General features: G+C 45.1%; 1 protein-coding gene across 4 annotated transcripts in view; it reads right to left on the bottom strand.

The window, feature by feature from the left end:
• Positions 1 to 7,849: 7,849 nt before the first annotated feature.
• Positions 7,850 to 26,707, bottom strand: part of DCAF5 (DDB1 and CUL4 associated factor 5) — a 98,143-nt gene continuing 79,285 nt past the window's right edge. For all 4 annotated transcript variants that reach the window (XM_049706904.1, XM_004262160.4, XM_033432997.2 and 1 more), the window contains 2 exons: positions 17,788 to 17,915; positions 7,850 to 11,557 (listed from right to left, as the gene is read on the bottom strand). In XM_049706904.1, coding sequence (XP_049562861.1) covers positions 9,785 to 11,557; positions 17,788 to 17,915 — 1,901 coding nt within the window. In that variant the 3' untranslated portion in view covers positions 7,850 to 9,784. The remainder of the gene's footprint in view (positions 11,558 to 17,787; positions 17,916 to 26,707) is intronic.

Here is a 26,707-nt window from a genome sequence, read left to right on the forward strand (position 1 = left end):
TTCCCCTCACTGGCTTCTGGTTTTCAAATTCTAGCTGTGCGGAGCGGCTTCTGTGGCTGGCTCTATTTGGAAGTATTTAGGACAAAGAAAGAACCCAGCATTTCAAAACACTGAGCTTTATTTCCATGTCACTTTCTCATAAATGCTGAGAGGGAATAGATTAGGAAGAGAAGAGGACACAGTTGGAGAAGTCACCAGGACTTCCTACTTCTATTTTTCCTTGACATTTCACTTAATACCGGCATCATGGACATGAAGCCAAAGGTCAGCAGGTCACTGGACCTGGAAGAAGACAAGATTATGATGACAATAATAGCAGCTCTCTTTACCCAGTGCCTACTTCATGATGGATGTTGTGCTAGATGATATATATATATATATACACACACACACACACACCCATATATATGTACATATGTATTTATATGTGTGTATATATATATATATATATATTTTTTTTTCCCCCCACTAACCCAGACAGTAACATTGCAAGGTAAGCCTCATCTCTACTTTGTATAGCCTACAACCCCAGGCTACCCTGGACCCTCACAGTCCCCCCTACCATGGCCCTCATCTCTCCCTGACTCACTGTTCTGCTATTCTAAGGTGGCTGGGCTCTGACTCAGAGCATGGGGGAAGGAGGTTTCTTGGCACCAGCAAGGGACACAGAGCTCAGGAGACAGTTGAGAGTTAGAATAAGCTTGTTAGTTCCCTCTCTGCTGGGACTGACGGGAAGCAGCAGCAGGAGAGAAATGCCCAGAAGTGGGCGGAAAGGGGCAAAGGAGGGTCTGATTACCAGAAGGCAGGGATGGTGCAGAAGCTGCTTCTCAAATCTCACCCTCTGATCTCACTGCCCCTCACAGAGCAGGACCCACAGCGTGTCCAAGTGGGGAGGACTGAATGTCAGAAGCAGCGTGGAAAACTGGGCAGCTGAAACTCTCCTAGGCCTTGAAGTCACACTGAGGACTGAGAAGAAGAAAATCCCTGTGACCGTCAGCTCAGCAGGTGTCACAGGTGTGTGCTGGGCTCAAGCTTTCCCTCCACCCCCCCTCTGCAGTGACCTGGTCCTTGAGCTAAATGCTGCTCATAAGAGGGGGAAGGAAGGGAGACTGGGGAGGGGAACGCTCTAGGGAGGGAGCCCATAGTGCACTTGGTGTGGCGGCAAGGAGAGCATGAAGGAGGAGACCCCGGGACTCACATGCCTCCTTTTCTGGACTGGGAGCTCCACTGGATGGCGCTGGCAGGACCACAGTGTGCAGCTGAGCAGGTGGTGCCTCCCATCGCGCTGGGAGGGGCCAGTCATGTGGACCACAGTGTGAATAGCAACCTCTAGGGTTAGGCACTCCACAGGCTGCAGGGTATAGTGGTCCTGCCCTCCGGGCCTAGAGAACACCTTAAAGAGGCTACCGGCTACTCTAGATTTTGAAGGTGGGAACACTCGGACTTGAGCACCGTCCAGGAATTGAAGAGGCCTCCTGAAGAGGCCGTCATCGGTCATAAGGTCAAGTGTTACTGGCAAGGGCCTGGCCAGAGATCTTCCTGACTGCCAAGGCCTTGTCCCTGGCCCCAAAGGCACCCAGGGCTGAAATGGTAGAGTCCTTGATCTTTCCCTGCATCAGCAATCACAAGAGCCAATGCCCATTAAAAAGAGAAAATCTATGGATTTCCCTGGTGGCGCAGTGGTTAAGAATCCGCCTGCCAATGCAGGGAACACGGGTTCGAACCCTGGTCCGGGAAGATCCCACATGCCGCGAAGGAACTAAGCCCGTGCGCCACAACTACTGAGCCTGCATGCTGCAACTACTGAAGCCTGCATGCCTAGAGCCCGTGCTCCGCAACAAGAGAAGCCACCACAATGAGAAGCCTGCGCACCACAATGAAGAGTAGCCCCCACTCACCGCGACTAGAGAAAGCCCGCGGGCAGCAACGAAGACCCAACACAGCCATAAATAAAATAAATAAATAACTAGAAGGTCTAACTGATCTCGGACACACATGAGCCAATCCTCTTGAATGAAGTCAGAGCTTTGCCTCTTAAGCCTGCTGCTCCAACGGTTTCATCTATTTCCTAAGTTCGACTGTTTTCCAAAGGAGACCCCAGAGGCATGCTAACCAGTGGTCCTCTGTCTTTTCACGCCCCCATCCCTCTTCCTGGTTCCCCCTGGCTCCTGTTGTCCAGGGTACCAACATCAGGATCAACCCAGCCAACCATCCTCTTCCCTCCCTTCTGAGTGGAATCCAAGAACTGTCTTTTCCCTGAATTCTTCATACATATTGACCTGAGAGATGAAGAGGTAAAAATAGCGTGGATGTTTAGCGGGCAGGGGCTCCTAACCCCCACCCCTCTGGGATACCTCCAGTGTACTCTCCTGTCTTAGGGGGAAGCGAGGTTGCCGACTGGATCCCAAATTAGGGGAGAAGAGAGAGGAGGTCAGCAGGTCAGATGTAGCTGCTGACTGGACTCAACTGACCTCACGAGGGAGACACAGAGCACCCCGACTCAGTAGGAGCCCAAGCCTAGGACATCTTCTCTGGTCTCTCGGCAGAAAGACAAGCTGGGGAAGTTGTAGGATTTGGACACTGGCCTGAAGAGGAGGACAAATTTGCCTTTGTGTCAACTCTTGCCCCCATGGTCAGCCAGATCGGAATGAGGCAGAGTCTCTGCCAGCTCTTCCACCTACTGGGGCTGCCCAGCCTTCCCCAGTAAGGCTAAACTAGGTAGCACCTGCCCATGGAATTCCAACCCAGGCAGGTGCTTGAGGAACAAAGTGCTGGAATTTCCTTTGAGCAGGGAAGTTTAAAACTCAGATAGCAATGAAGGGATCTGAACGGTAAGCTGCTTCTTAGAGCTAGTTTAGGAAAAAGATCTTACCAGGACCCAGCAGCCAAGAGGAACACAGCAATTTGAACCAGTCTTCTTTGGCCTGCAGCTGGGCAGATTCCATTTAAGATTTGTTCCTTCCTCTTCTGGTCCTCGGGTGCTTACAACTGGAAAAGTCTTCTCCCGTTGTTGAGCGCCGGTGTACCTAAAACCTAACGACCTCAGTTCCCACACTCCGGTCCCTTTGATCTTTTCTTCCAGTCTCCCAACATGTTTATTGCTCCCCTCTGAAATTCACCCAAGAGATTTGTTGACATTTCTGGCGCTGAAACATCAAGACGGCATTCAGCAACCTAGGAGCCTCCAGAGTTGCAGAGAGGTGCCAGGGACAAGTCACGTTAGTCTGAGTTTAAGGGCCCTGGTGCTGATTTTCTGGGGGTGAGGGTGGTCCAAGCTCAGCGGACTCTGGTTTCCCTTTGCACAAGGCTCTTCCCTCCTTGCGCTTCCTCCTTACAGGCCATCTTCAATCCCTTGCTACAGCTGCATATTGTCATCAGAGCCCCCGCTGGAGTCACACTGGTTGAGGGTGGGAAGGTCAAGGAAAGAAGGTAAGCGCCCCCTCCAACCAAAGAACCACATCTAGAAACAGCAAGATGTGAGGAGAGCACCAGCCTCAGAGGCCAGGCCAAGCCACTAACTGGCCTTGGGCTCTCCATCTCAAAAACGAGGGCACTGGACCGGATGATACAGCTAAGCACCCCTACCTCCTTCAGGACCACTCTTCCCTACCCTTGTTCTAGCTTCTCTTCTGGCAGGTGTGTTTTATTTGAAAAGCTTTCCCCGCCCACAAGTATAATTCCACTGCCTCTTTTCCACCAGCAATTCAAACCCCTCCTCTCTCATATTCCTCTGTCTGCCCTCTCCAAGGCCGCACATGTGCTCTTAAATCTCTATTCCAGATCTGTCCTGAGGGTTTAGCGGGCCGGGACTGAACTCTTGACCCTTTTTCCCCTTGGCCTAGTCAGACTTCTGTTGGCTTTTTTACGGTTTAGCTTCTTCTTGAATCAGATGTTACAGAATATTTAACACACATACACATGCGAAACAGCCCTGCATGGAAACTCCGGTCAAAACTTCTCTCAGGCACAAACACAGAACATTTCCATGGCTTGCCACTTTTCTGATTCTCTAGGGCTGGCCCAGTGCCAGATCGGGGAATTTTAACTCTGAAGGCCAGAGAGAAGTTTGCTGTCCCAGCTCCTGAGGTCTGGGTCATCTCCAGTACCACCATATTAAGACTGCAGTTTAATGAAATCTGCTAGTTCTCCCCCATCCCCTGAAGACTTGCTGTAGTAAGCAAGGATCTGTGGGCCCTGTCAGCCAAGGCTGGCTTTTTTTTGAAGCTCTCAGACAGAGCCTTTAGACAGTTGGCTCCCCAAGTTGGAGGTGGTGTCTAAGTCCCCAAACTCAGCTCCAGTCAGGTCCACTATAATGGGGATAATTTACTCTTTCCTGTGGCTTCAGAGTAAGGTTTGCTAATAAACAGTAAGTTCTTTCTCTGTTTCTATATTCCTTGGCAGACCCCATTGAAAAAAGCCTTCTTTGTGGTGTGCACGTTGCTTTCAACAAGCACTGAGAGCAGAATAGAGAGGATATGCTAATGACAGGAAGCACTTCAGTGTTTTCCATACATCAGGCTCTGTTCTAAGCCCCACACACACACACACACACATGTGCCCACATGTTTAACACTCTAACAATGTGCTGAGACAGGTATTCTTCCCCCCATTTCACAAATGAGGAGCTTGAGGCTCCGAGCAGTTGTACACTTGCCAAAGACCTTGGCTCACAGACTGGTTCTGGTGGGCACTAGAGGGATGGCTCAGGTATGAGAACTCATTGGAACAGGATGTAGACAGGCCATGAGATGGAAAGAATGAGATTTTAGACTTAACAGGGACCTCCATTTCACAGTTCCAAAGAGTCTGAGTGATTTGCCCAAGGTTCATGACGCTACTCCACTGAAGAAATCAGTACAGAATCCACTTCTTTTGCTACTTCAATGTCACTTCCATCCAACTCACAGGTCTCTCTCAGGAGGAAGAGAAAAGAACAGACATTAGCTTTAGCAATTTAAGGTGGGGTCTTGGAGAGACTAGAAATGTTAGAAAATACTGACTCTGAGACATGAAGAAAAAATAAGTTAAAAAAGTGGTAGGGGGAGGCCCCAAATAGTGTCGCTAGCCATAGTGCCTAGGAATAGTCCAACAGGGAGATGTTACCCTTTGAAAGCCTATGCCAATTGCCAAAAACACACACTCACCTGTTCTAGGTACATGTTTAAGTGTGCTGGTGCTCAGGTCATTATATGATTGTTATTTCATGGAATTTATGCATTCCAGCAAAGGGAATTTCTCCCAAACCAATCCTGCATTTTTATTGACTTCCATTTTAAACTTGGGATTTTACTTGGGGATTTTTTTTTTTTTTTTTTTTGGCTGCACTGCACAGTTTTCACGATCTTAGTTCCCCGACCAGGGATCGAACCCGGGCCCTCAGCAGTGAAAGAGCAGAGTCCTAACCACTGGACTGCCAGGGAATTCCCTTACTTAGGGATTTTCAAGAATCTTTATGACCTAGTGTTTTAAAGGCCAATCCATCGCATGTTCAATACTAGTTCTGTGGATCTGGAAAGCAGTTTGAAGGCACCTAGCATTTCATTCCTTCTATTGCAGTCTTCCTATTCTCCTTCCCTCCAAATGTCTTCCATGCCAGCTTCCCTAGACGTTCCCAAGAACGTCTCTCATGCTTAAGGATCTGGATTGGCACCCAGATATCTTAGTATTTTATTGCCTTTCTCCAGCCTTGGTGGAGGTACTAACAAAGCCAGACACAGGGAGTCTTGAAAGCTAGCATTCTGTACTTCAGCTGGAATATTCCATTAGCTCATGGCTTTGGGCTCCAGAAAAGAGTCACTTCCCAATTTTAGTTAATATGAAATACTAGATACCCGATTTCCTTACAACGTGACTGTCTTGTAGATAAGCACTGCAGGATCCTTCTGCACAGCTCAAGTAAACTCTGTTGAGTGAACAGAACTGAGCAACTCCTCCTGTTGTCCCTGGCCACATTAGTGCCGGCCCCAGTGACGTTTACCTTTGCCTGTCAGCCTCCATTCTGAGAAGCATCTTACCACCTTTGTACTAACAGTGAATTGCAATCAGGGTGCAGATGGCTTAGATTTTCTTCTCATATACATTTTTCTTCTGCTGCATGTGGGAAGCACTGTTCTTTGAAGAATTTCAAATTTACTTCCAAGCCACTTAAATGTTATTTTTACTCTAGTATGAGTGCTCAAGGACAAACGAGCACTTAGACTGAAATACCCCACCTGAGAGAAACCACACAGCTTGTCCAAAGCCCTTATCCTGCTGCTGTGGGCAAGTCTGGACTCACCGAGCCTTACCTCACCTTAGTATTTCAACACTGGCACATTGTCTTGCTTAGGTCCTAAGGGAAGGACAGTCTTCCCTTGGAAGCATAGATTTTCCTCACGAGTCTTGCTTGGCAAGAATTTTTCAGTTAACTGAAGGAGGCCGCTTTACAGACAGGATATATATATAAGGTGGGTTTTTTTTTTCTTTCTGTTAAGAAAAAAAGTTTGCAATGCATGTCTGGGACAGGGCAGGAAAAGCAACTTGATATTTGGAAACATGAGAAAACATAATTCTTTGGAGGCTGTTTGTAATGTCATTTCACTGCATCATTCCCTCAGTTCCAGCTAATAAGAGTCAATTCCAGGATTTCACTATCCTGAGTCTAAGTCTGGTGAAGGAGACCAGTTAGGTACCTCCTCCTACTCCAAATGTTGTTGTCCCAATGTAACCTTTGTCCCAACACCTAGAAGTGACAATGATCATTGGCATAGATGTAGTGCACCGCAGTTTTTCTTCTAGTCTTCAGTGTGGCTCTGAATCAAGTTTTCAATTAGGCAAGAATTAAAACAGGAAAGAAACGAAGGAGGAGGGGTGTCTAAGCAACCAAGTCTTCCCTGGAAGAGAAGAGGAAGCCATTAGAAGTGAATAATAGGTTTATTTGCATATACACAAGAGAAGAGCTAGCGTTGCCGGGAGAGAGGCGGGGCTTGTGAGGAGGTAAGGCTTCAGCAGAGGAAGGCACCTTGACAAACAAGGGACTCCGGGCTTAGTAAATCAAGCGCAGTTGCAACCTTCTTTTGCCCCAAGCCCACTATTCATTTAACTCATTTACCTGTTGTCCTAGAGACATGGGAATCATTTACAAAACCAGGTGGAAAATAAAGTGGAGGGAAGGTTTTATAAATCTGGACCAGCCACTTAAAATTTTATGTACAGGATGCAGGAAAAAAACCGTAAGAGGCACTTTTGAATAGCTCATAACCTAATCAGTGCCATCTGCCCTGTTAGTAAAAATACCTATCATGGAAGAATCTGAGGATTAAATGTGCCTCCAAAGTTGGCGTCTCAGGTTTAGGCGAAGGGACCCTGGAAGTGGTAGTGGCAGGAACTACCACTTCTGATCTCTCCATGATCAGAAAGGAGATTTCTGGAAATGAGAGTGGATGGCTACAGAGACAAGCATTCCTCAGCTTGCTTCTGTGGGTATGCTGCGGGGCCTATCTCTTGGCAAGCTGAACCTGGGATGTCTCCCAAGGATGGAAGCCATCCTTGCTAAAAATGTCTTTCTTGGATACTAAAGTTGAACCAGAATGAACTTTGACTTCTCTTTTGAGTACCCAAATGAGATAACGGCTCTTAACATGAAAAGACCAAGTTCTGCATTTGGGAACAGTAACTACCAAGTGGCTAGTTCCCAGCGGAACTTTACTTCTTCTCCAGAAAGATATGCGGATTGTCCTTAGAGAAGTCAGAAGTGGCTAGCTACTGACCAGATTAAATAATATAAAACAAAAAGATTGGGAAGGGGAATGCTGACTAGGAAGGGGAAGAGAAACACACACTGAGTGATTATATCTTTTTTTTTTGTATATAAAGGATTAAAAAATTCCAATTTAATAAATTTTGGAAAAGCAAATGTAAAATGACTTGGGCTTATAAAACCAGAATTTACAATTATCTGTGAATAGTCAAAGACAAATCATAGAACCGTTTTGATTACAGATTAAAGTAATTCTAATGGTTACAGAATCACTTTCCCACTCCCCGGTGAGATTACAGTTGTTAACTTGTAAGCATCCCCACTGCTACTCACACTCCTTGGTCTCCTTCTCCTAAGCCAATGTTTTTACACCCAAGTCACATCACACACACCAGGCACATCTTTCTTTTAACAAAGCTTAACAAGGTGATATCTCCTTTTGGCTTAGATCAACAACCTTCCTTTATAAATAACCCCCCTTCCCCCAGTGACTAAATTCACCCAAGTCATCATCCTCCACAGGCTGTCTCCCCTTGGTCCCAGTTCCAGTAGGACGGGTCCTTCCCTAAAAAGAACGCTGGATCAGTGAGGCCACACCAGTCACATGCTAGGTCCTCTCTAAGCCGGTGCCGCTGGTCTCCTAATTGTCTAGCACCTTTGTGCTCAAGAAAGTTGTAGTGTTCTCTCTCTCCCTCATTTCTTCCCAGTATTCTCCTGCCTTTTCATGACATCCACACCAACAAGGTATCTGTCATCCTAGGTCTTCCCGTCTTGTACAGGCCTTCATTAATAACCAAGTGAGTGTGACCACCACTGCAATGCTGAAAAGCTCCTGGTCTTTTCCTCTCTCAATCTTTATCTACCTTAATGAAACAGAGCCAGTGACTCCTCTCTCCATACTCTCTGCCTCCTAACAGACCTACTCAATAAGAATCTGTTACTTCGAGATGCCTCCTGCTCTGCAAGATCCAGTCAGAACACCACAGTCTCTGTGGACAGCAAGCCTGAGGGAAGACGCCAGTTCCACCAATTCTGACCATTTTGGGTTGAACTAAATGAAGGCAGTACCATACCCTGCCCTTTCCTATACTTCTTCATTAACACACCTATAACATTCACTTTAGTAGTCTGAGCACAAATCTCTTGAGAGCTGTCTTTCCCCTTCTTTCAATATGCCTAGATGCCACCACACGCGGTCAGGAAGAGCCTGCTGGCTTTCTGAGTGCCTCATAGGAACTAGCACCTAACTTGTTAAAGTGTTACCCACAACTAGTTATATTTTATGGCCTCCCTACAGTATGGTATTGCGCCATCGCTCAATTTGCAACCAGTGAAATTTATCAGGGGTCTATCTATGTTCTCTCAAATCTGATCTTAAGTGCTAACCTCTCATTAGCATTAAAAACGCTCCACTTTTAGTACGTCTACATTAAATGATCAATGAAGAAGTGCTACTGAGAAAACATGGAAGATTTCTTTAAGAAAGGAACCATGCTTTCCTTTCCAGCACAGCCAGTGGGCTGAAGGTCTATTTCCATTCTCGTCTCCATTCTTTCAGCATAAATCCACTACTCACTGGCAACACAACCTGATTTAGCAGGCACTCATTTTTAAGACCAGAACACCTATGGCATGTAAATGGGGTGAGATGGCAGAAAATACAGATCCACAGATCCTTTCTGATGGAGAAAAGAAAGAAAAGTCTGAGACAATGAGCTCACACATGCCAGCGCACACACACAAGAACAAGTCAAACATCTCAACGAGGATTTACTTTAACAGAATCTGCACGGGTACACTATGCTCAAGTCTTACTAGAAAGGAGTCACTTGGATTTGTTTCCCTTTCTTAACACAGCACAGCCAGTGGCCAGCTAAACATCAGACCCATTGTTGAATAGAAGGGAGCAGCATCAGACACAAAACTTCAGGCCCTGGTTTTATGTGCCTTTAATACTATTTTTCCTTTCCTCTGTGTTCACTAAACAGGATTTAAAAATTTTTATAAAGCTACTTTTCGTAGCTTTTTGTTTTCCCTTTGTATTTATCATGTTTTTAATTTCTTCTCTGAGGAGGAATTCTCCGAATCTGTGTCTTCCAATTCGATTCGGTGCCTTTTGAGGCCACTATGGCCATGAACAGCCCTGCTGCTGTCTGTGTCTGGGGGGTCAGTGGGGTCCTCTCTCGTTCCAGCACTGGGGGTCTCACAGGCCATTTCAGACCCACAACAATCTTTGTGTAGGAGCATCGCCGTCAGGGACAAGTTATCATGATCAGTGTCCGAACGTCCTGGGGACGAGCAGGCCACCGCCTCCAGCTCCCCAAAGCTCTGCCCGTTGCTGTGGGGATGAGGGGGCCGGGGGTGTAAGCGCCCATTGTTGTGGTTGGCACAGATGGTTTCGAGGCTCCTCTCCTCACTGTCATCAGACTGGGTCCTCAGACAGTTGCCAGACCCGCTGCTGAGAGCGGAGCCAGATGCCTTGGGGACAGGAGGGGAGGGTGGCTCCTCACCCCGGCTGCTCAGGGCCTTGCTCAGGGCCTTTCCATTGAGCTTCTTGGTCTCAAAAGAGTGTTCTACAGAGCCACCAGTGTTACTCGTGTCCTGAGAGGTGTCCTCTGGTGCCTCAGCCCAAGGGTGACCGCTGGGCTCATGGCCTGGGCCATTGCTGGGATTTATGGCAGAAGTCCCTTCTTTAAAAGCGTCCTTGCTGTGGCCTGCGGGGGGCAGGTCCTGGCTCCTCTGGGCCATGGTCGTGTTTAGACAGGCTTCCTTACTGGAAGAAGGGGCTGGGTTGTCTTTGTGGCTGGTTCCTGCTCTCCCTTCATCTGCCTCCCCAGACACAAGCGAGCTCTCTCCCTCTTTGTTATTTGAGTAGGAGATATAGGAGTAGCGGAGCCACTTGTAAGCTTTATAGATCTTGCGCTCAACTGACTCTATGTCGGAAGTTGGCGATGCTCGGCTTGGCTGAATCTCCAGAGTGGACGTGTTCCGCTCAGGAGAGGAGGTGGGGGAAGAAGAGAGGTCATCTACTTTGATCTGGGGGTAATCATAGTTGTCTTCTCCAATGCAGGTGTCAGTGGGCTTGGTCGGGGCACCAGGCCTCTCCTCTCGAGGCATCTTCTGCCGGCGCCGCATGGCGTTCCGCTGCCGGGTGGACGCTCGCCGTTCATTCAGCTCCTCCTCATCCTCGGAGCTGCTGGGGCTGCCGGAGCTGCTGGACTCGTCTTCAGGGCTGGGAGACCGTGGCCGGGGGAAGAGATCTGTGTCCAGTTCAACCTCACAGGCGTTCTCTTCTGAATCGGACTCGTTGGAAAGAGCCAGGAGGCGTTTGTCCTGGTAGCGCCGCAGGGCAGACAGGCGCTGCTGGCGAGTGGTGGCATCCTCGCACGTGGGCGGTGGCGGAGTTGAAGCCACCACATTTGTGGCAGTGACCCGCAGGGGCCCCAGGTGGAAGGCGCTGTCAGCAGACTCATCCACTGTGGGCGGAGGGGAGCGGGGCAGCGAGGCCGAGGACTCGGAGTCGGTGTAGCCCGAACGCTCGCTGACCCCTGCGTGCAGCTGGAGGATGGTGCTTTCGCTGAGGTCGCTGTCTGAGTCGGAGCTCCAGCCCTCGATCTCGCGGCGCACCAGGGAGTCAAAGAAGGCCATCATCCGGGGGTCTTCCTGCACAGACTGGTTGGCGTAGTCGTGGGACAGGCCACTCCCACTGTTCAGGACAAGGCTGATGTACTCTTCGTGGGTATAGAGACAGCGAGAATCATCCTCAATCCGACCATCCAGATCTCCGGTACATCCTGGCTGCTTGTATGGGCTCCAGATCTGCACAGAAGGCGAAAACAAAACCAATGAGGGCTGATTAGAATGTATTCTAAAGCTGTCGAACATAAAGAACACTAAGGCAGAGCTTCCCCAGACCCTCCCCGTCACTGAGCCAGGACTTGCTAACCAACTTTAAAAATATAATCCAGACTGGATTATGTGGGCCACATATGAAAATGGAAGCTTCCAGATTCAAATGTGGGACAAAGCATGGTCTAGGACACAGCATTAGCCTAGTTTCAGGAGACCCAAGTCCTGTCTCTAGGCCCAGGATAAACACACACCCTGTCTGCCACTACCCCTCTTCCCTTTAGCTTCCTCTATTAGTAGCTTGGAAACTACAATAACCCCCTTCATAATCTCAGAGCACAGAGGATGACTTGAAGATTGGCCAATGTGTTCAAAACTCTCAGAAGACTGGAGAGGTACCACTTTTCCAAAGTGAAAAGAGACCCAGCAGTCAGTCCTCTGCGACAGTTAATATTTCAGCCTATAACTCTACTTCTCCCCAACTGCAACATTTCTATTTAAACTAATGGGAATTGCTTACTGGAGCTTGATAAGAATAGCCAGCTGCCTACACTGCAGTTCCCTCTTGGACGTGCAGGCATCAGTTACCCAGGAATCTGGGTTCTCTTAACCAGGGAGCTGCTGGCTTGCTCCCCAACTCTTCTGTTAGCTGCAGGAATAGGTAGGACACACCTTCCAAGACCACAGACCCATCCCTTAATACCCTTCCACTCCATGGTCAGAGACATGGGCGCATAGCCAAAAGGATTCAAACTAAGGTCTGTCTGAATGCAAAAGCCCAACTTTACAAGTTGAATAAGTTATGCAAAAACGATATCCAAGGTAATTAAGCTGTCACTGCAAATGAGAACGATGAGCTTCACCTGATTGCCAGACTGGTCCAGAGCAGCACAGAGAAGCTCAGTTACATCAGCTGGTAGTCATGGCAACTCAGATGAAATTCCAGATGATTTTCTTGCCTTGACAGGCTGGTGTCTATATTTAGATAGCACCCAACCCAGAAAACAGTGGCTCCTCATCCCCTATCAAGACAATGGCTTTGTTTCGGCAAAGCTGTCCAAGGACAAATTCGCCTTCTTGTAAGCCCTGTTCCCGAGGCCCTTTCCTTCCGTGATTTACTTTGATCTCCTGGGAGACAGTGTTTCTTTGGAGGATCCCCAGTTCAAGAGGGGCTGAAGAAATCTTCTAGGCTAAGTGTCTTCACCAGTTCCCAACTCAGATTCATTCCTCCTTCAACTTTGTTCCCTGCCCACAACTCCTCAGGCGTTCTCCCATCTCCAGCTTCATAATCTTACCCAGGGGAGTTTTAAGGCAGTGGTTCTCAAACTTTGGCATGCACGTGAATTACCTGAAGAATAATTAAAATGCTGACTCCTGGGACTTGCCTGGTGGCGCAGTAGTTAAGAATCTGCCTGCCAATGCAGGGGACATGGGTTTGATCCCTGGTCTGGGAAGATCCCACCATGGAGCAACTATGCCTGTGTGCCACAAGTACTGAGCCTGTGCTCTAGAGCCTGCGATCCACAACTACTGAAGCCCGCGCGCCTAGAGCCCGTGCTCCACAACGAAGAGAAGCCACCGCAACGAGAAGCCCGAGCACTACAACGAACAGTAGCACTTGCTCGCCGCAAGTAGAGGAAGCCTACACGCAGCAATGAAGACCCAACGCAGCCAAAAATAAATAAATAAATAAATAAATAAATCAAGGTGTTTTATCTTAAAAAAAAAAAGCTGACTCCTGAGCCCCACCCTTAGAGATTCTGATTCAGTAAGTCATGGGTAGGTTACCAGGGGTCTGCACTTTTAATTAGCACTCAAGGGGTAAGTGGGGGGACCAACTTTTAAGAAACACTGGAATATAGTTAGCATACAATAAGTAGCAGAAAATAAAGGCTTAGCCTGAAGCAATTCTCAAATTCTTTGTGAGACTCAATTTTCGGGAAACATTTAGACCTGGCCTTCAGCAATGGCCCAAGCTGTAAATGACTATCTCTGCAAACAGATGTCTCTGGGAATAAAAGTTTGGTGGCTTAGAAAAAAACTGAGGTGGGGGGGACTTCCCTGGTGGTCCAGTGGCTAAAACTCCATGCTCCCAATGCAGGGGGCCTGGGTTTGATCCCTGGTGAGGGACCTAGATCCCACATGCTGCAACTAAGAGTTCACATGCCGCAACTAAAGATCCCGTATGTGGGAACAAAGATCCCGCCTGATGCAACTAAGACTCAGCACAGCCAAATAATTAATTAATTAAAAAAGAGAGAGACTGAGGGGTCCAACAGGCAAAGCCTTTAGGGTGTTTTGGGGTCTTAGTCTATATTCTGGGCTAAAGTTCTCACTCCCCCAGTTTAAAAATGGAAAATGTTACTAACCATGTTGCATAATATGAAATCTATACGTACTTCCCAGAAACTCAGAATTTAACAGAATCACAAAATGTTAATGGTGAGATTCTTGCTGGCCCAACTATCCAACAAGCCTAGATTTTAATCTACTACCCAGCCTCCTATATCTTCACTTCAGGAATGAAAATCAAAATACTGAAAGTTGGCATTTATATGCGCTCTGGAATGTATTAAGCTGAGGTAGACTTTCATTCCTGAAGCTTGGAGTAATGGAACAAAACGCTGGATCAGGAGGCAAGAGTCTTGAATGTGGGTTCCCACACAGCTCTAGTTCGCTGGTGACCGTGGGTGAAGCTCAGCTTCCTTATCTAAACAGTGAAATTAGATGGGTCTCATGCAATCCTAAGATTCAGAGCAAAACAAAACCCCTATCCCAGACGGCCAGTCTTCAGTCCTCAAGGGACTTGCCGCACAGAGCTGTGGGAACTAGTAGAACAGGTAGGAACCCGAGCCTCAACACTTCACATGGCCCAGAGCAAATGACTTCATCCTGGAAACCTCTTTCTCAACTGTAGAAATGAGAATGATAAAATGATATAACGTATACCAAAGCACCAATAACTGTGGTGCTTCCTCCTTCGTTTGGCAACTGAATACCTCAACTAGAAGGTCTGAGACTCATCCTCAAAGAGACTTTTGAACAGCAGAAGCATTGACCATCCCGATTATGTTAGTCCTTCCTCATCCCTAAAATATCAATTTCAAACATTTGTGAAACTGTTATTTTTCTTACACTGAAAGTCAACAACTCAGAAGTGAAGCAATGAAAACACAACTTTCTGTTGCATGTTAAGTGTGGCTAGATGTTTCTCTTCATGGGGGGGCAAAGTTCATGAGAAAAGCAGGAGGGATGAGCAGCTTTCTCTTCAAGCCCAGTGAAAAGTTTAGCACAAGAGGCTGCTGAGGAAAAGGATGCAGTTCAATTCTTATTCAAAGCATCATCGAAATGGAAAGCAATTTAAGTAACAAGTGTTCTGATCTACACAGGTGACCATGACATGCTTGATGTAGCATCTCTAAGCCCTCTTCTCTCTTTGTGCTATCACACTAAATTTAGACATTTGCCCACCTACCAAGAAAAACTACACAGATAGAGACTTAAGCTGTTATTCAGGGATGCTCCACACTCTCTACTCCGGATTCCAAGACTTCCTGGGCCCACCTCTGGCCTACCATCCCTGCCTTACATCTCAGCCCTCCCTTTCTGTGCTCTTTACTTTGGCCAAATGATCATTTTCTAAACTGGTCCTACACTTTGCTGCTTCTGAGCATTTGTTCATGAACACACTGCCTGGAATGCAGTAGGTGATCAATAAATATTTATTGATTCAGTGAAATAATTAAATGTCCATTCTCTCTGCTTAGAATGGTCCTCCCATCTTACTCCTTTCTTTTCTTTTGCAGGCTTTTTCCTTCAAAATCTAGTTCAAGTATTACCTACACTGAGATTACCCCAGATGGGGAAAAAAATTTCCCCCTCCCCACACAGCACTGTTTCTATCTCTTATGTACTTATTGCATTTTTCATTACCTTTATTTCTTGTCTCTCCTACTGGGTCACCAATTCCCATGGGGACCTGCATTACCTTTCTTTCTTTGTGTTCCTCACAGGGCCTGGCACAAATTGCAGACAGTAGGTATGGTTCACAAATACAGGGTGAGTAAATGAATATTGGTCTTTGAGGAAAAAAATGCCAGCATTTGCTCCATCTTGCTATCTCTTATGTTTAACTACAAAATGAACCCCCTTTTTTCTGCTAAGTGTGGGCAATTCAAGGGGATAGAAGACCTGTTATGGGTGAGAAGAGGCTGGCCCTGACAATAGGGACTCTTCTCCTCCAGGCCAGAAAGGCATCAGCAAAGGACAAGTCAGGGGGAAGGTGGAGTGAGTAGAGAGAGAGGTGGAGAGAGAAAAGCAGGCTGGACTAGAATATGGTGGAATGATGGTCTTTGAGCCATTGATCCTCTCAGAAACAGCAAACAAGAAAGTGACTTTTATTAAAATAGTCAGAAATTGTCAGGCACAGGTAACTTACAAGGCACTCTTAGGTGTCAAGTCACTGTTAGCGCCCTCACTTGACAGATGGGAGACAGACTCGAAGGGCTGCCCAAGGGTACTAACTGTACTGACTCAAGGTTTTAATTGGCTAAACATGCCTACTGCTGAGGCAATGTTCAGACCTCACTGGAACCTGAAAGCAGTGAGCTCCATAGTTTAGTCTGAATATTTTCACAGAGAAAATATTTTCTTCTCCTTCTTCTCTGAGAACTTGGCTAGGTTCCAACCTATGACCTTTCGGGTAAGGACTCCGGTTGACTAAACAATAATCGGGGAGACTTAGCACAGAAGCATCCCAGAGTGTACAGCCAAGCAGGAATCTCTGTTCTAAAGGAGATGCTCAAGCAGAGCTCCCTGAGAGAATGATGTCAATGGGCCTAGAGAGGACATGCTACTGTGCCAACCCATGAGTCACAGGCTAAAGGAGAAGGGAAAACAATGCAAGGGACAGGGGCAATTCAATGACTGCCCAAGTGAAGGACTACTGAGATGATCAAACCCAGCAGGGGCATCAGGCTGCCTGCTGTCTTCCCGCTAGCATGGTAAATGTGGCAGTATACCAGGAAGAACAAAGAACAGGGCTCTATGCTAGCCTTACCACTAATTAGCTGTATAATTAACCCCAGACAGTAAATTTACAATTTAAACCTCAGCATCTACAAAAGGAAAAGTCAGTAAAAATGATCTAGAAGTCCTGTTCTAGCCCTGTTTATTTATGGGTAAATAAATGTATGCAATCTTGAAAGTCAGCCCTGATCCACAGGACCAATAAAACCTGAATAAAGGAAGTTGGAATAAGGACAAATAAAAATATTGACCCATACTCCAACATTACATTTTTGATAGCTTCCTCTGCCTCAGATACAAGTTGTATAGTTTTCTGGTTTTTTTTAAAGAATGAAAGAAAATGAAAACTACCAATTTGTTACAAATCAATTTTTACTTTTCCCCTGAAACTTCCCTCAGGTTTTCAATGTCATTTTGGGGGAAAAAAAAGAGGAGTTTTATGTTTTGCTGGGGAGGGGGGGAGATCATCTATCCTTATTTAATAGTCAAGTTATCACAGGGTCCTCAAGAATTCGTCCTTTGCCCTGAACCCTCATTTTCTCAGATGTGGAAAAGGGTTACTAGCGACTGGAATGTGAGTGATGGGCAGCGGGCCATCCTTCCGTGGACGCAGGCCAGGCTGGGTCTCTCAGTTGCAAGCTCTAAAAATATTCCTTGGCAGAGTTAAGTTCATTCAGTCAATGTGCAGTTGATGCAAGTGTTTAGCCTCAATCACAACCACATGCAGTGGTTGATATGCATGTGGTTGTAATATTTTGATATGTCCTGAGACAAGTTAGCTATGGTTCCGGTAGTCACTTAGTTATGAGGACAGCAATTAAGGAAAAGTGCACACAGAGTAACTTTGGGGATGATAGCTTCTTTACCACCAGATGGGGTTTGGAAAGCAGAATTCATCAGACTCCAGATCAGAGACCATGGAAATGTAGTGGCATACAGGTAGTATCTAGTTTCAAAACCTAGTGATTATTTTTAAAAATGGCCCTGAAAGGAGGGTTTTAAAACCACCCTCTTTAACATCAATTTTTCTGTATTTTATAATATGTCAAAATAATTGAGAATTCTGATAGACCTTCGGTATGTTTAGCTATGAGGTCCTATATACATTTAGTTTTTTCCATTTACGAATTGCAATAATTTCTCTAAAAGGACAAGAGGGTAAGGTGCCTCACCTTGATGATCTTTTCTACACCAGAAGAGCAGATCATGTAGGTGTGGGGGTTAAATCGGACCTGGTTCACAATAGACCGATGCCCTTTCAGCACCATGAAGGCTCCGTTGACCACCCTACCAATGCCACCTGGGAAGACAGAAGGAAACAAAAATCAAATGACGAAACAGATGGAAGTAAACAGGTTCCAGTAATGGCAAACAAACAGCTCTGAACCAGAGCCGAGATATTTTATTAACTATACCACCAGGAGAATGCTTAATCTTACAGATAAAGTTGCTATGGAAAGAAGGAAGATGAAGTATCTCTCGGCATATGTGCTCTTACCAAGAGCCTTTATTTAGTCTTTAAGCATTGCCCACGCCCACCCACTGCAATTCCATTGTCAATGAAGCCACAGCCACTTAAAACATTTCTCAAGGTTTTGATCCCCAAGATAGAATCCAAGTGTTACCTTAAAAAAGGCCAGTCATAAGCAAAATGAGACCGAACTGCTTGAGAACAGGTGGCAGCTGAGCCAGGGACATGCAGAACCAGAAGCATGTAATTACTTAAACGCGCAAAAAAATCTCTGATCCAGTTGCCCTCATTTTCTATAATGAAAACAGCAAACAAAGCAAACAAACAAAAACCTCTGGGAAAATAATGGAGAAAATCCCTTCTTCACTCTGATGGCAGGGAGAACTAAGGATAAAGAAAGGAGATATGGGTCACTTTCATAATAAGCAGAGCCCAGGTATTGAGAATTAGAGAGTGTGGGCCTTAAATACACCATGTATGGAGGCCATTGATAGGAAAGCTGTATCTTAAGGACCATCCTGTAGGCTTTCTTCTTCAATGATGGCGAAAAGTACCAGAGGCCTAGAACTTATAGATGAAAATGTCATCATTTATGAACTCGGGACAATCTCAAAGGTTCAACTTCACTGGTAAGGGCATCACACTCACACAGAACAAATGCACCCAAGTTCTGAATAAGGTCACTTCTGAGCAGCCATCAACAGCTCAGTACACACCAACTGGCAAAACGTGATGCATACAGACACAAACAAATGAGTGCTCATTTATTTAAGCAATGAGTGCCTTCTTAGACCCTACCAGGAGCATGGCACCACTAGGGCACAAAGTACCATCACGCACTATCTCAGCTCCACACGCCTCCATCCCAGTCCCAACTCCACCTTGTTCAAACATTTATTCCAAACGTTTCTCATCTCAGTATCTGGAGGGAAAATGGCCAGAACAACATCCCTTTTCCAGAAATAATCTGGTTCTGCAGAAGGTGTCTTCTGGTTTTGGCCTCCTGACAATTCCTCCTTCACCTCTTCTGCCTCATGAAAGATATCCCTCTTTATTGACATGTACATATCTTTTTTTTTATGACAGCAAGAGGTTTCAGACTGTACTGATTTGCTCCTTGGTGGTGCCAACTTGGCTAGCACCAGGTGCTTACTCTACTTTGCGAGTGACAAAAATATCCTTTGCCTAAATTTTCCCCCATGTTTGACATTATTAATATTTGAATTATTCAGGATGGATAATGTATTTAGAGCCGTTCATATTTCAGCCCAACATCATCATGTTTGTTAATAAACTATAAAGGAGAAGAAAAGTAACTAGGACATAGGTGTGTTTTTATGGAGACAAAGGATTAGGAAAGGTTTAAGCACCAAAGGTAGGCTGCCTTGATGGGAACCCCTAGGCAGCCTGAGTGCACTAGGTTCCTAGGGTGGAGTGGGAGGAGGGGAAGGTAACCTGAGCCTAGTCAAAGTACAAAGAAACTTGAGAGAATTAAGGAAAAGGGATCCATGGGAATCTAAAACAGTTGTCTCAATACAGTGATCTCACCACCCCAAGGAGTTCCTTTGGGTGAGTTTCTTTTCTATATATGGTTGATTCAACAAGTAGCAGTCCTGCTCATGGATCTCTTCTGAATTCTACGTTTCCAACATCCTACTCCTATTCATACCCACGCTGGGGTGGTCACTAGCAAAGAAACTTACGGTTGAACCTAGTACCAATCTCTTGTTTAATCCTTCTGCCTCTAAGAAAAAGAATTTAAGTGACTCAGAGAATTTCAGTGACTTCTTTCAAGTAGCTAGTAAATGGCAGAGCCAGTATTTGAACCAGAGTCTGTTTGGTTGTAATGCCTAATATCGTTCCCTCTGTAACACTGGCATTTAAGAGATGAAAAGGTTTGAATAGGGGTGGAGTCAAAAGGTCATAACTGATTTCTAAATCCTTCTGGCAGTCATTGTACAAGTTGATTTTCTTTTTAAGTCCTAAATTTAAAAGAGGGGAAGAAGAAGATTCTATCCAATGGTATTGTGATTGCAAGCTCTACAGTATCAGCACAGGACATTTCATCACATTGCCAACACTGAATAGTCTATGAGAGTAGAAGTGGATCTCTTGCACACCCAGAACCTGGGGTGCAATGCCTGAACTAAAGCAGGAACTTAGTAAAACTAAAGCAGGTATCCATTGTTAAATGGATAGTGTTTCAGGAGAGGGCAATTCTAGAATAAGTACCACCAAAGGAGGACAGTTAGAAGGTCTCATGTCTTAAAGAATCAGCTACCAGAGAACTAAAGTTTATCAACTAAACCAATCTTTCTGTCAAAGATGACTTAGAATACAATTACGATAACTTTCAGATCTAAGGAATAACTGAAGGGTATCAATGCTTGAAAATTCAAACCATGGAAAAACTGTTTCTAATGCTCTTTCAAGCACTGTGACTTCATCTGGTTTCTCTTCTTGGCAGCAATTTTTTAAAAAAATACATTTATTTATTTTTGGTTGTGTTGGGTATTTGTTGTCGCACGCGGGCTTCCTCTAGTTGTGGCGAGTGGGGGCTACTCTTCATTGCGGTGCGTGGGCTTCTCATTGTGGTGGCTTCTCTTGTTGCGGAGCAACAAGGCTCTAGGCACGCAGGCTCAGTAGTTGTGGTGCGCGGGCTCTAGAGTGCAGGGTCAGTAGTTGTGGCACATGGGCTTAGCTGCTCCGCGGCATGTGGGATCTTCCCAGACCAGGGCTCAAACCCGTGTCCCCTGCACTGGCAGGCGGATTCTTAACCACTGCGCCACCAGGGAAGTCCCTTGGCAACAATTTTAATAAGAAATTATTTCTCCTTCTTCCTACCCAAATGTGTACCCAGAAAATCTGAAAATGAAGAGGAAGTCAATAGAGCCAAGAGACAGAAGGTGAAAACAGGTACAGGAAGTATTGCTGCCATCTGTATAAGGTAACCCAGGCTGCGTACAGAGAATCATAGCAATGAATGGGCTTCAGAGAGGTTCTCTATAGTCCCTCTCCTGGTTTCCAGGTTTCAAGTAATTGAATACAGCTGCTACTGTACAGTTTACATACAATGATTCTTAGAGAATAGATGTTTTATCAGTTCTGGAGATTTGTATATACCAGATAAATTTCTTTAGTCTGAAATGGCTAATGTCAAGATGCCAATACCAGTACGACCTTGGGGCCTCCTCTCCTCCATTATCTAACCAGAGCCTGCTCATCAACAGGAGAATCGAGTTGGAAAAAGTTAGGTGGGGAATATTTTTGCCAAGAACTATATAACCGGGCTTCCCTGGTGGCGCAGTGGTTGAGAGTCCGCCTGCCGATGCAGGGGACATGGGTTTGTGCCCCGGTCCGGGAAGATCCCACATGCCACAGAGTGGCTGCACCTGTGAGCCATGGCCGCTGAGCCTGCGCGTCCAGAGCCTGTTGCTCCGCAACGGGAGGGGCCACAACAGTGAGAGGCCCGCGTACCGCAAAAAAAAAAAAAAAAAAAAAAAAGACAGATATTGGTATAGGAAATGCTGGAAGCATGGGAAAACTTCATCTGGTAGCTCTAGACTCGAGTAGCAAACAAAAGCCTGCAGAACACAGTGATAGGGCAAGATGGGAAGCAAGGACATAAAGGAGTGGTACTACTTTGCAGGAAAAGAAGTCAAAAAATCAGGTAACAATGGTTATTGCCATGATGCAATGGACTTCAAATCTCTGTAATTACCTAGTCCTTCCCTAAGCAATAAGACTTGGGCTTGGTGATATTCACCAAAGAATCCAATGGTTAATTCAGTTCCCACCCTAACTCGTCTTATTTGACTTATTAGCAAGATTCAACAGAATTGCCTCCCCTTTGGCACACTTTTTTCACTGCCCTCCTAGGATCACCCTCTTTTGGTTTTCCTGCTACCTCACTGGTGACTCCTTGTTGATTTCCCTTTTTGGCTCTTCTCCCTGGCTTTTTTTTGGGGGGCTACTCAGCGCAGCATGCAGGATCTTAGTTCCCCGACCAGGGATTGAACCCATGTCCCCTGCAGTGGAAGTGCAGAGTCTCAACCACTGGACCACCAGGGAAGTCCCCTCCCTGCCTTCTTAACATGAGAATGCCTTAGCGCTCAGTTTTTGGTCCTCTTCTCTTAAACTACCTATACTTCACTCACTGCTGATCTCAGTCACTGGTGTTCTCATCCAGTCTGTGGCTTTAGATACTACCTATATGATATCAAAAAAATTTTTATCTCTAGTCCAGGTCTTTCTTGAACTCCAGACCTCCATACCTCTAACATCCAAAGTGTTTATTCAACAACTCTACCTGGTTGTTTAAGAGAGATATTAAACTCTACCTGCTCTCCCTTTCTCCCCCAATCTAATCTATTAGGAAATCCTGATAGCTTTACTTTAAAAAAAAAAAATTTATTTATTTAGGCTGTGACAGGTTTTAGCTGCGGCACGTGGGAACTTTGCTGCGGCATGCGGGCTTCTTAGTTGCGGCATGCATGTGGCATCTAGTTCCCCGACCAGGGATCGAACCCGGGCCCCTTACATTGGGAGTGTGGAGTCTTAGCCACTGGACCACCAGGGAAGTACCCCCTCCCCCTTTTTTGGCTTTACTTTCAAAATATATCTAGATTTCAACCCCTATTACCTTGGTTCAAGCCACCACCACAGCTCACCTGTGTGAGAGAATCCTACTAGTTCTCCTCATTTCTACCCTTGGCAGCCCTCCTCCCACTATCTACCCTCAACTCAGTAGTCAGAGTGATGCTGTTAAAATAAGTCAGATCATGTCAATCCTCTGCTCAAAATTCTCTAATGGCTCCCCACGTCACTCACAATAAAAGCCTACATGATTGGACACCCCTATACCCCATTTATCTCTATGACTAAGCCCTACTATTCTCCCCTCAGGCACATTCTCACTTCAAAACCTTCATACTGGTTCTACCTGAAATGCACTTATCCCAGATTTCTGCAAGGCTCTCTCACCAATTTGAGGTTTTGTTCAAATGTGACCTCCTCAGTGAGGACTATACTGAATATCCTATCTAAAATTACATTTCCCTAACTCTGTTCCCATACCACTTCCTATCCCCCTTATTCTCTATTTTTTCTTTCTCCAAAGCACTTCTAACCTTTTAAACATACTATATAATTTACTGTATCTATTGTTAATTGTCTGTTTCCCCTGCTGGAATGTAAGCTCCATGATGGCAGGGCTCTTTTGTTCTGCTGTATCCTAAGCCTCTAGAACAGTCTCTACCTAGTACATGGTAAATTTTCAACAAGTATCTGATGAATGAATGAAAAGGTGTGAGTGTATTAGACTGTGGAATATAAGCATGCAGGAAAGAACCCAATCTCCATTAGTGGGCTTCACCATCCAACATGAGGATTACCCAAGTGTCTTTCTCCATCTTCCTGCTGTCAATTTTGTGTGTTTCTTTTATTGTGTTTTGACTATAGTTAAGAGCAGAGAAATAAAGTAGCTAAGATCCTACCTATCCTTCACAGTCCTCTGAAATGCTAGTTCCATGAAAACTTCACTGATCCCCCGAATCTCTTCAAGCCCTCCTTAATTATCTTTTTTTATAGGCTTTGGAATCCATTTTTAAATTTAGTGTGCACATACACACAAACCCTTTTCTCATCCCTCTTAGATTGGAAGTTCTTGGAAGGCAAGAAAGTATTCATTTTTCAATCACCCATAGGATTTGCATAATGTTTTATCTAAGGATACTCAGTAAATGAACAAATTAAAGTAAATCTCATTATTTCCTCTGGAACAAGGCTTGAAGCAGAAGGCTAAAGCTGTTATCTACCAAAAGGAGGTTTGGTAAGTACCTGTCCAGGCAATTAATCTATTTCATTCCTGACTCCACTGGTAGAGTTAATGAGGAGCCATGAGGGGCAAGGGACTCTTTCTTTTCCTCACATATCTAAAAGAGTTGTCCAAACAACCTCTTAGTAATTCCAAAAGGCCCTAGTGAACACTCCCAGGGCTCCAAGTTTCAAACCATAAAGAGATATACAATCAGGGTACTGACAATACAGAGAGAGCAGTGGCTGCCTCCTGGGGATCCTATAACCACTTAAGAGTTAAGAAAAGCCAGATGGGACAGTCAGTGCTGTCAGTAAAGCTGAAAGAGCTCCACAGACAGCAATGCTTAATTGTACAAAAAAAGTCAATTACACTAAGTTCTTCTTTCATCTGTACTTCACATGTGTTTGCAACCAACTACTTGTGGCCAATTAAAAACAGCTGTTCTTCCTATTACATGGGAGGAAAAAGCAGATGCCCAGGCCTAACTCACTGAGAGTAAATGCATGTCTAGAAAAAGGAGGAGAGACAGAGCAGGCACACGTATGCAGGCCCACGGAAATACATTTACAGCTGTTTCCAGCCAACTTCAACAGCCTACTGTCAGTGGGGGATGGCTGCAGTGACCTGGCAGTGAAGCTGCATGTTTTCCCCTCTATTCAGGGAAAAAACTGTCGTATAACTTCCCCCCTCTTAAACTACTGATGAGTCAAGAGCAGCCTTCATGCAAGAAAAACTCAACTGACCATTCAGGAGGGCACCAGATGAGCACCATGGCTTGGTCTCTAAGGAGTTTTTCAGAGGAAAGTTAAAAGGGAGAAAGCTTTTAAAATGAGGAATAGCAACATTTAGTAGCTACTGAGCACCCTCACAATATCCCTAAGAAAGCAGATATTATTACTACTGTTGTTATTGTTTGCATTGTTAATATTCTTATTTTACAGATGAAGAAAGTTTGGCAAGATTAAACAATTTTTCCAAAGCCTCCAACTAAGAGACGAATGCATCAGGAATTTAAACCCAGGCCTACCAACTCTATTACATTATGCTTCTTTCCATAAATAGTAAGGTCTTAGTGTAGAGGCATATCTCAGGGGAAGCAATTCTATCAGTGAAAACCCTAAAGTCCTTTCCAACAAGAATTAGGGAAAAGGGAAGGAGAAGGCCATATGAATATTTTCCAAAGACACCAACATCTACCAAATGTAAACCCATTACGTCTATTACCTAGGTTACTAGGCAGCAATGCTCTGGAAATTATGGATCTATGGGCATTGATCTTACACACAGCAGTAACAATGTCTTACATTTGAAAGCACCTACTTTTCAGAAAGCCTCCAAGGCTGTTAAGTCATCCACGATATGAGGTGGTAGGGCGGGGGGTGGAGGTAGCAATTTTACAGAAGAAACTGAGACTCAGACAACTGCTGTTATATAACCTGCCTAGAATCACTCAATCATTTGGTTACTGGAAGTACTGCAGACTTGAATCCAGGTATGATCTTAAGCCTAACGCTCCTTCCCATACACCATACTGGCTCTATAGATAACGGCCAGCCTGTTTATTTTATCTTCAGAATTATCACATAGAAACAGATGCTCTTCCTACGTACTTCGTAGGTGTAAAATATATTCTGATGGGCTTTTTCTTTGCTACAGCAAAATCCCCAGTTCCTTCCTCTGATTTTTAAAGAGATTTTGAGAAATGAGTAATTATTTGACAACAACTAAAAAAATTGAGCCTAATCCTCCAGGTAGGAAGTTTTACAGTGGGTATTAGTTCTTACATCTTGAAATGATTGAGGAAGCCCTATGTGAATTACTTAGCCAACTGGCTAATTCTGTGTTGTTTATATAATAAATAAACTTCATCTCTTTAGAGTTTGTGTAGCAAAAAAATTTCTCCAGTGACTGTCAGTCTTTCTGAACAGGAGAATGGAGAAGAAAAAGATGCTCTTGCTTGTGGCTCACATTGAGAAGCACACAGCAGGTATTCAATAAATGCAGATTGCGTGTCATCTGATTATGCCATTAAGGCATATAACAACAAGCCAGCTTCCTCCCATAGCCTGCCTCAGTATCTTACTTTCAACTGGCATGAACAGAGAGAGCGAGCACAGCCTTTTCCAGATTTGTTTAAGTCAAAATGGCAGTAGATTAGATGAGGAATTTCCTGACAGACTTTTCGTTATCTAAGCATTCAAAGCTAGAACTCAAGGCCACATTTAGCCCTTTTATGTTATGTTTGGCTTGCTGAACCTTTCTAAATGTTTTTAAAAACTATGAATTGCCAACATTTAAAAATAGAGAGCCTACATATAAGAACTTTCTAATCACTGGAGTTGCCCTGGGGCAACAAGCACCCTATCATGGGGGGCAACCTAGCAGAGGGTTTAAGTTATTCCTAAATAAAAGTGTACTTTAATATATGTAAGTTATAACTCAAAAAAAAATTATTGTGGGGATATGTATGCGAACAGAAAATTCTACAGACCACTGATCTGGACTAAATACATGCAGCATGTGAATGCTTCTGCTGGGATATCATGTTTTCATTTTTATTCATTTAAGAAAATTTTATTTCTTTTGTGATCTATTCTTTGTCCAATGTTTATTCACTGATTTTTTCTTTTTTCATCAAGGAGTATAAAAAGGATACAGAAAACAGCATAAAAAGTATAGTTTAGGGGCTTCCCTGGTGGTGCAGTGGTTGGGAGTCCGCCTGACGATGCGGGGGATGCGGGTTCGTGCCCCAGTCCGGGAGGGTCCCACATGCTGCGGAGCGGCTGGGCCCGTGGGCCATGGC

Source organism: Orcinus orca, chromosome 2 (assembly GCF_937001465.1).
Source record: "Orcinus orca chromosome 2, mOrcOrc1.1, whole genome shotgun sequence".
NCBI classification, from domain to species: domain Eukaryota; kingdom Metazoa; phylum Chordata; class Mammalia; order Artiodactyla; family Delphinidae; genus Orcinus; species Orcinus orca.